Below are 10829 nucleotides of genomic sequence, written 5' to 3' on the forward strand. Positions count from 1 at the left end.
CTTTAATGAATTTATGTATTATTTTTAAAACTGTAAATAAATGTAATGCTGGACCCACAGAGGAAAGAGAAAAACTATTTTAGCTCACATCCATGCACAAAGTAAGGTAGAAATTATTAACAGATCAGTTATCCACATATATTTAGGAAAATATAAGATTTCAAGTTTTGTCAGTACAAAATATGCACATTAAAAACAATATGCATATTTGTTTTAGAAAAATAAACCAGATTCTGACTTGTAAATATTTATCTGTATATCTTGGGCCCTTATGACTATGTCCAATCTGTTTCAATAAAATGTCACACCGTTACCAAACCTCCTTTTAAAGCTGCACATGTAAATAAGATGTTCATGTAAACAAGTCATGACAGTGCAGTTACAAATCTGTTTTATTGAGAAAGCGACACAAGCTTGTCTTAAAAAAGGGAATAAAAGAAAAGAACACTTTTGACAATTCACCCAAAAAAAGAAAAGAAAAACAAAAAAAGTGATTTTGTCATGACTGCTGGGGAGGGGGAGGAGGGGTTTGGTGGGTCAGTCTTGGCTAATTTCAGAATCTTCCAGAACGCTCTCGGTCCCTCGACCTCCGCCTTTCGCGGTCCCGTCGCCGATCCCTGGAGCGGGAGCGTCGTTCCCTGGAACGTGAGCGATGTCTGTAGGGAGAGTTGAAGTGATTCAGTTAGGAGCTGAAAATGATTTCAAAACATTCTAGTTTTTCTCTATAGAAACTTCTGTACCTTTTCCTGCGGCGACCGTAAAGCTCTCTTCGAAGTTCCCGTGAGATCGGTTTCAGATGCATGAAGTTGCAGAAGCCACCTCGGGTACACTCTCTGCAGACAAATGGCACATCAACGGTTAAAAGAAGAAAAAAAAACCCAAAAACTTCCTTGCATAAGATGGCTACCTGCCACAAAAAAAGTTGGCTCTTAGCTATACATAGTGAAGAGCACGCCAGCCCACCAAGCAGAACACCTAATCTTTATATCCCTCCATGCTCAGGGCGTCCTATCACTGGAGGAACAAACAGGATCCAATGGAAAATCCCTGAAGGGCTCAGATGAAGTATCAGAAAGTTCCTCCCACTGGGGAGGACAAAGCTTATCTTTGTTTTTAAATAAAAACGTAGGAGTTCACACAGCACCCGCGCAGCTGCTAGTTTCAGCGTCTTGCTGAAGGACAGGCTGAGTGCAGCTCAGGGAAGATTCGCTGTGTCCCATATGGACAGTTCTCTTGGGGACGGTCACATTAGTCGACACTGCGCCCAAGTGGCACAGTAATGAAATCATTCAGTTCATTTGCAAACTCCCTTGAAAGCAGCAGATTCAGGCAGGTTGCACACTATCCGCATGGTAATCCGACCCGAACTGAAGGTGAACAGTGAAGCTCTGTCATGGCTTGATCCGCTGCAGGGCAGAATTTCGTCCCAATAACCAACATCCTGCCAACCTCAGACTAATTTCCATGTACTGGTAAATGACAGTTGAGTTTCTACATCAACAGCACAGCTGGATTATCAAATATCTTCTAAAATGACTTATTTTTTTAATGCTCTTTTTATTGCAAATACGAGAAAACACACAAAATACAGATGTTTTATTTCTGCATGACAAATAAAACGGCTAAATAAACACTAAATCAAATCATTTCCACATAAAAAACGTTACATTTTAACCTATCAAGTTTCCATAAGAGTGGACATAAAATGCTTTGTACAACAACAGTCTAGAGGGAAGGCAAGTGCAACTGAGGACTACTTGTGTTTGTAAAGTGCATGATGATTAGGTGTCACATAAGCACTCATAAAATAACTCAGTAGGTCCAGGCTCCATGATAGTGCTTATCTGTGTACAACACTTTTACTGCGTCGGGCTACATTAATAGAAAGTTCCAACAGTAAAGCTCATCATTCCTGGAGAACCCAAAGAGTAGCAGCATGGTAATATGGTAAGACTGCTTAACGCTAGAGATCTCTTTCATTAGTTAGGAGCTGCACATCTGGAAGAACAGCAGCCTGGTGTCATACTACCAGGTCTACAGGCACAGCTACGCTTTAGACAAGGGTTACTGCGTTGAAAAATACAAAAACTGCCTTGTCAGTGCAGCACTAATCATGTCAGTTTTAAAAGTTTTCCCTGAAGTGCTCGGTTTAATCTCACAAGCCCGCTCCATATGTGAGGGATCACACACATTCCTAGAGGAGCCAGTAAAACACAGTGGGGGCTTTCAGGCATTCCTCAATCAGCCAAAACACCACCAACACATCGCAGGGCTGTGACCGCTGCATTTCTGACATGCAGTGCTGTATGTAGGTGTAATCTACTGTACACTTACTGGCCAACCACGTTATTAGGTACACCTCGCCAGTACTAGTACCGGGTTCAACCTCCTTTTACCTTAAGATCTGCCTTAATGTGGTGCAATAGATTCAAGTAAGTGTCAAAAACATTCATTCTGGTCCATATTGTGTCGACAGCATCACACAGTTGCTGCAGATCCATCAGCTGTACATCCATGGTAAGAATCCCCCCGTTCCACCACATCCCAAAGCGGCTCCACTGGTCTGCCACTTGGTGACAGTGGAGGCCGATGCAGTACAGTAGGTAGAGATGATGTGAGCTTTATGACATGCTGCGTCATCCTGCTGGAAGTTTCCATCAGAACATGCTGCACTGTGCTCACAAAGGGATGGACAGGGTCAGCAGCAATACTCTGGTAGGCCGTGGTGGTTAAATAATACCCAGTTGGTACTTAAAAGTATTTCCCACTCCATTACACCACCACTGTCAGGAAGGATCCATGTTTTCATGTGGTTTCCAACCAATTCTGATCCTGAATGTTGCAGATGAAAGAGAGACTGGTCAGAGACCAGGATCCATCTTCTGTTGTCCAGTTCTGGTGGGACTGTTTGGACTGAAGCCTCATTTTCTGGTTTTTGGCTGACAGCAATTGGTACCAGATGTAGTCTTCTGCTGCCGTGGCCCATCTGCTTCAAGGTTGGACATGTGGGTTTGAAGATGGTACTATACATACCCTGAACATTAGCTGATGCCACATTTCAGGATTCTGTCTGTATAGAGCAGGGCTGATGAAAGTTATCAGATAAACCACAAGCTGAAGCTGCTCCCATAAAACTAAACCCCTCTGATTCTGATTCACAAGGTATCAAGTCCTTTTCTTATTGGACAAGACTTCACCTGATTTTATGTAATTTTTGGAATATTATGGCAAAATACGCCACCAGAATGAAACAATTTTCAAATCCCTGTCTAATTTTCTGCCAGGTTCCTGCTATCAAAGTAAACTGTAAAATGCTCTTCTGCCAACATATTCTGTTGTGATTAAATATCAGTTGTCGACACGCCTGTGTCATAAACCACAATATCACTGATTTTTACAATTAACTCTTTGTCTTAATAACATTTTGCACATCATGCCAATGTTTTTAACTGGTGTTGTACACATTGCTGATAGTCATAATGCAAACTACTTTTAAAAGCTGGTTTAGGTAATCTTGCTCAGAGACATTTTACTCTGGGTGGAGTGGTTCCTCGTCCAGATAGTCTGTACATTTTGTAATCATGAACAATGAGAAATATAGTTAGACCCCTCAGTTTACAGTAAATCTCTAAAAACTCTGACCAATCCAAATGTTCAGACTGAAATGGAGTTGTTCATTTCTTATATTTCGTAAGCTTCTACCTGATTGCCACACCCTGCATATAAACAGCGTGTTAAGAAGAAAATACAGAGTAGTGAAGAAGAAACCGGAGAAGAAGATAAACATGGCATGAATGATTTCCCGACCCGGCTCGGTTTATTTGCTTCCTCCTGCTAAACAGCTGAGAAAAAAGAAAATTGTTGGTGGAAAAAGCTGCAAACTACAAAAGCCTCGGATCACGCAAGGAGAAAAACCAGAGGGGGAGGAGCCAAAACAGGGTGCATCTTTCACATCTTGCTAGCTCCCCAACATTACCTACCCCAGCTTTAAGTGGCTAAACTATGAAATCTTTGTTTTAATGATGAAATTAAAAAAAAAAACATTAGTTGCTTATTTCTAAGTTTTTCACATATTATAGCTGAACGGTTTTATAAATGGACAATCGGACCAAGTCATAAGATATTTGCTCTGCAGGTTAATATAAATCATGAAAATGAAGTCTTAGTCATGAGCTTAGCTCCTGGTACTCACCCCATTTCATACTGGCGACAGCAGGCTTCCCTGAAGTCAGTGACTGGGGAGAGTTCTGCGTGGATTGGTTGGGCGTTGAACCATCGGTTGTTAAGGTCCATTACAGCTTTCTCTGCATCCTCCTCACGGCGAAACTTTATGCAAAAAAATGTCACAAGTGGCAGCTTGTTAAACACGCCAAATAAATTCTTTTTAATCTGAAATACGCCGAGATCGCCACCTACCTTCACATAAACATTGCCGACAAGATGGTCGCCTAAGTTGTCACACACGTTCATCTCCTCCACCTCTCCGTATTTCTCCTCCATCTCTGTGAACACTTCCTGAGTAGGAAATAAAAAGAAAATGACAACTAACCTGTCAAACAGGCTCTCGCTTTAAAAATACAAAGTGTTAACCAGGAAATCTGTTACCTGAGTGTAACACATCCTGGGGGGGAAACCCAGAAGAAGTGTTGTTTAAACTTATGATGAGAACTAAAGAAAACTAATGTTAATTCTGTGTGACAAGTTCAGGCTAAACAGAATGGTGAGTCGTACTCTAAATACTAAATCCTGTCAAACAAACACACACACCAAACTCTTCACACAGCTTAGAAATGTAATGAAACAAAACTGTATTTAAGATCTAAAAGCCAGATTTAATACTCCAAACTTTCTGTACGGGACAGTTAAAACTGCTGCTATAATTTTGGCTCCAAAACAGACGAATTATGCTTGCATCAACAATTACGTGCCGCTGTCGCTGAAGTTTTGACGTTTTGAAGTTTACAAAAAAAAAAAAAAAAAAAAAAAAGCAGATAAACTTTGATGTCACATTGTGCCAAATCTGGAACAAAAAGGTCGCTCACCTCAAAGAACTCGTCATAATGCTCCTGCATTTCCACATCGCTGACGGCACCTGGAAAATGCCAAAAACCAGACATTCAGAGGTGATGCAAGTCTTCACAGAGACTGATTTAACTATTACTGTAACGTCTCACTGTTAAAGCTGCTTCTGTAAACGATAAGATGTGGTTTTTAGGATTTATTGGCTGCTCTGAAATAAATTCAGCCCCTTTCACAGAAATCAGAACTAAAGTTGACCCCTCAAAGTCTTCCCCTAGACTGTGGGGTTCGAGTTTCAAATAACATTTGCCAATGTTTGACCTCCTTTACGAAGCTGTTTGTGCAACTCTGTACACAGATGTGGGTCATGACATTGAATCAATGATCATATTTGTAAGTTCCAGTCCAAAGCATCACAACACCAGGAGGCCTTTTATTCTAACTGCAGGGAACAACCAGCTGTGCTGGGCATCTCTGAAGGACATGCACAGTGAACCACATGGATTCGGGCTGGTGTGATTGCATGAATTAAGGGCGGTCTGAGCTGGAGGGTCCTGCAAATCAAGGTGGAACTTACAGTATAAGCCATCATCAGACTGGGATGTTTTCAAGGTTATGAAGGCAAATGTTCAACAGAGAAAAGGTCTGAAACACAAAATGTAAGCTTCTGTGATATAAAACCCGACTGAATGCAGAGCCAGGGAAGAAACAGAGATTACATGCTTGCTGTGCTGAGATCCTGCTAAGTAACAAATGAAGTTTGCAATAATATCACTTATGTAGAAGATTTTTTTACATCCTTTACTATTTAGTAGATAGCCAGTACTTTTTTGTGAAACAGCTTTTTATAGGCAGAAATATAAAAGTTAAGGCTGAATTTTAGCTGGAATTTTCTTTTATTTTCTGCTTCAGCTCTTAAAGTCGAAGGCATTTGATCAGCACAATCTTTAAGTTCTGTTTGCGTTGTATATCTGGTCAGACAAGTGTTTAATGGCCCATGAATCCATATCAAGGCTCAGCTATAAGCAGCAGTTCTGGGAAGATAATGTGGACTTAGACAGATCTCTGTTTAAATGGACTAAAAGAGGCTTTTACAACTCTTTTCATGTAGAACTTGCTTTATGCAAACAAAGTGAAGTTGCTGGCACATTTTCCACTTACAACGAGAAGCGTCGGCCGTCTGAGCGCTGTTCTGGGGGTTGCGGTAGATGTTCTGAATCAAGATGGTCTGCAGAACACAGAAAAACAGATCTGAGAATCCTGAGTATCCTGATACTAGTGCAGACACGACAGTGCAGGTGTTTACTAAGAAGCACGAAAATCTGAGGATCAGAACATGTTACTGACGTCCCAGCCTGTAGCTCGGGTATTGTGTGCATCATAACTTGCAGTTTTACTGTAGCGATGACAAACTGCTGCAACAGCAGTCCCACATACAGACTGGTTCGGTTTTATTCACCGGAAAATATTTAGGATTTAAGTTCAGGAAGCACATGTAAAAACAAAAAAAAACAAGTGGGAACAAGAGGTAAAAATCAAACGAAAAATCAAACCCAAATTAAACAAATGAATTAAGCAACATGTTTGTGTTGCAGGACATTGTGAGCAGGACGATCTGTATCCTTGATACTCATACAGGTATGAAGGATGTTAACTTTTCAGAACTGATGAGAAATGGACATAAGTTTGTGACGGCCACTGCACAGGAGAAGATGAAACAAGCTTGAAGACGGCGGCTGAATGCCAAACTAGTGGAATAAACTCACTTTTAAAAGGACAGCAACCCACCTGGCTGAAAGTTGGTTTATTGTGCAATCTCGAGCAGCGATCTCCATGTCTGCAAGCTCCGATTTTGAAGTAGAAGGAGCAGTTCACCCTGGAAAAGGAGTAATGCTGTCAGCACATACACATGAAATCAGCCGATTTAAAGGTTCTGCTAAACAGTACTGCTGGTAACGCTGCATTTATTATTTATTAAAACAAAAGCTGCTTTCAGAGAAGCACCAGAAATCATGTGGAGCAGAGACATTTGTGGACACAAATTTCCAAAACCTTCATACTGGGCTTGTTTCAGGGATTTTCTTCCCAGATCTCTGAAGTGAAACTGCCTTCAGATCAGAGGGTGAGACAATATACCGATAAAGGAGCAATTTTCCTGGCTTATTTTCTTTTGCTATGGTGCTGTGAAAATGTGATCTGATTATACCGGCAATGATCGCAGATCCAGCGATAACGACTGTAAATGGCAGGACAATGTAAAAAAAGCTTCTCTTCCCTTGCAGATATTAAAATGAAACACAGGAAGTTGGACGGGGAGTTCAACCTGAGACTGAAGCAAACAGGACTGATGCAGGTCTTCATGAATCAGCAGCATCCGTCTGATCAGGATCACTGGTCACAGTTTCCCCACTTACTAACTAGCTGGCAACTTCAGCATGATTCTTAAGTAACCAGACATTATTCAAATAAATGAGTTTTCTAAATAATGTCACTTTTTAACATCAACATATAAATAAAAATCTACCAGGATTTTGGATTTACAGAGGCAGTAAATTCAAAGATCAAAGTACATGCAAATAACCATGGATCACTCGCTGTAAGCATAGCATTAATATTGTTAATAATGTTAAGTTAATTAATCAAAATAATTGTTAATCAAAAAGAAGGTGACAGACATTTAAAGTTTTCTGGGATCCTAAATGGTTGACCCAACCTAAAATAAAATATTTATAGTTTTTTTTTAACAATGCTTTTATTTGGCTCATTGTGTTAATCACGTCAACGCCTGGTAAATCATCAAGATGAGATTAAAAGCCACATGTATTAAAACTGTGTGGGTTCTATCCTAAATTTACATGTATTTTTTGCCACATTGCATCTGCGCCAACCCATTAAATCCCTAAGTGTACTCGCTATCATCCATGGCACTGTTTAAGGTCAGCAAAACACGGCGACTGACCTGCCTTATTTTTGTTTATACGCACATGTAGTTTGGCAAGTTTAATCACTGTTATATCACTCTGTAACGGGCGTCACCACAGCAACACATTAATCAAGTGGTTCAGATCAGTTTGCTTTCACAAGTTGTTTAACATAAAAAGTCCAGAGGTCAACATAAAGTAGTTCCTATACTTGAACATATTTAGCAAATGTTGTGGGATAAAAACTTGGATCTGTGCACTACATGGTTTTAAAGCACCTTTTAACCGTGTAATTCACAGTTCTGTGGTGTTTAATATTTATGCTTTTGCTCAGGACAACACAACAGTTGTAGTTTCATTTGTTTTTGTTTGGCTTCATTTACCATAGTCATGATCTGCCAGAAGCAGTTTAGTTTTTATTATATTCAACGTTACAGATACGTTGAGCTGTGATCAAAATAAAAACAAAAACCATAGCACGTTATAATGTCATAGTTTCATTGTAAAAACGTAAAACCTACAAAGTTATAATGTGAAAAGTTTTACAATTTGATAATTTGATAGTATCTCGTTATAACATGATGTAGTCCCATTTTTTAATTTGCATGACAGCTTCATGCCTCTGTATAAAGTAACGCCAAATGTTTATCTTTATCTTAGTCGTTTACATCCTTTTCTGCTGTGTTTTATTGGCGGCGGCAAACCTTTTCCTTCATCTAGTCCCAATCAGTGGGGGAGAAGTGGGAGAAGAAAAGTTTTGCTTCTTTTTTGATGTTCCCCCCTTAAAATCACACTGTGACATTAGCTATGAGCAGTAGCTTGGTTCCAAATACATGGCTTACATGCAACTTAATGGCATCCATAACAATAAAGACTTATGTGTCCTTCTGTACATCATCACCTGTTGGGACACTCCAACTTGTGCAAGATGTTGACATTTTCCAATTTGTGACTTTCTGCTGCTTCGGTAGTGGTAATAACATGCTTTAATAGCAAGGAACCGGAGAGGCTGACTTGGTTGTTTGCATTCAATGAGAACACCATTAGATGGGAGCAATCCTCACACACTGGGTTTTAATTAAGTAGACTCAAAACAAACTTATAATTAGCATTTTAGATTGCAAAGACTGAAAGCAAGATAGTTTAAACTGCTTTGAAACTGTTCGGTTTTTGTTGTGCTCTCAGCCCTTATTTAAAAATCCCAAACTCAACCATGGGCAGTTGATTGGAAAGGTCATATAATCTCTGCATTGCAACCTTGACTCATGGCCTTTTTCAAAATGACTTTTGCAAACAAGTCTCCTTTTAAGATACACATACTCTTTTCAGCATTTCATCACAGAATGGCACAGAGTTAGTATTTGGTTTAGCTCTCACAAAGATTAATGTAAGAGCCTTTGGTGAACGAGATTTAACAAGTGGGCAAAAACACATGACATGTCTGGTGATCACAAACTTGCTATCTGAAATAAGTCAACATACTTGTCCTATTCTAGGTGTACCGAGGGGCAGGTTTACCATTGGGGATTAGACAATCTGTTATCTGCAATTAATGTCTTGTAAGGTTTAGTATTTTAAGTTTAATTATGTTTCATGACAACCAAGTTTTAGTAAACAAATTCAGCTTTAAAAAACAAAAAACAAAAACAAGCAGCATTAAGTTAAATAAACCCATGAATCATGTAAGGATTCCCTCTCACTGACTTGTCTGAGAACATGACATTTAAATATATTGTCAGATAAATCTCATATACTTTTTATGCCGCATAAGGATGAAAAAAAATTATAAAAATGAATGCAACATACTGATCTTTTTTTTTTTTTTTTACCTATTAAGTTGAGCTGAGTCGTTTTAATGCCACTAATCAACTCTATATTTGACACAAGGGCCGTCATAAAGTTGCTATTATAAAAGCGCAGTATAAAAACTACCATCCTGTGAGTAGAAGATGCATTTTGCTGCTCTCTTCTGGCGAAATAGAACAAAACACTCCGCCTAGCAGAGCGGGTCCTCTGCTAACGTTAGCCTAACAAGCTACATGTTATCCGACTGTCTACTAATATACCCTGTAAATACTCCAAACGTTTGCAAGTTAATCACAAAACTGACAAGACGTTAAAATGGTGATATTTTAAATATCTGGCTGCAAACATAAAAGAAAGAGTAAATTCACACAAGCTAGTGAGACTTCATGAGTTTCATTCAACGCGTTAGCCGACTGTTAGCTTCCTCATGCTAATATAAGCATGACTGGGACTTGAACAGTACTTCGCCATCAAGCTGAGTCCCAGCAGGTGACAAAAAATCAACCATGGTAAAATAGCTCTGAGTAAAAGACATATTTGGGGTAACACTTGTGGTAATATTGCATAAAACTTACTTGTCTTTCTCTGTGCCGAAAATGGATGCCAGGTACTCCGCCATTTTCGCTCCGTCTCAGACGGTTTCAAGTACGTCATTACGTAAAAGACAGCGCCTGCGCAGTGGTAGTTGAGCGTTGATTTGTACTTACGTTCACAAACCTGGTAACGGCGCTGTAGACCTAGAATAGTTAAAAATTACATATCGCTCGCAAAATTATATAAAACTTTCTTTCTTACATTTATCACTTTAATAAAGTGTTGTTTTACAAAACATCTCAGTATTAGCTACACATCTATGTAAAGGCAAAACTATGTATCTCAAACATCTATAGATATGTGAGATACTTTTCCTTCTAGCGGAAACCACCATAAAACATTATAAACATGCTACTATTTTTATCCAGCGCATTTTGTGATGTTCTTCGCATGTTTATGGCACAATTCGGGAGAGTTACAATTAATAGATTTAATTCAGTTAAAAGTTTTAGCTGGAGAGCCTGAAGTTACTTGAACAACCTGTCCATT

The 10829-nt window shown here is 39.3% G+C and overlaps 1 protein-coding gene across 1 annotated transcript; it reads right to left on the reverse strand.

The window, feature by feature from the left end:
* Positions 1-374: 374 nt before the first annotated feature.
* LOC306773758 (splicing factor U2AF 35 kDa subunit-like) lies at positions 375-10366 on the reverse strand. The gene is made up of 8 exons (XM_079263658.1): positions 10322-10366; positions 6808-6895; positions 6181-6247; positions 5043-5092; positions 4417-4515; positions 4193-4326; positions 741-833; positions 375-656 (listed from the first exon to the last, which is right to left on the reverse strand). Exons 1-8 carry the CDS (start codon positions 10363-10365, stop codon positions 554-556), a joined length of 678 nt encoding a protein of 225 aa, XP_079119784.1. The 5' UTR covers position 10366; the 3' UTR covers positions 375-553.
* Positions 10367-10829: the final 463 nt, after the last annotated feature.

This window comes from Telmatherina bonti, assembly GCF_933228915.1.
Source record: "Telmatherina bonti genome assembly, chromosome: 24".
NCBI lineage: Eukaryota > Metazoa > Chordata > Actinopteri > Atheriniformes > Telmatherinidae > Telmatherina > Telmatherina bonti.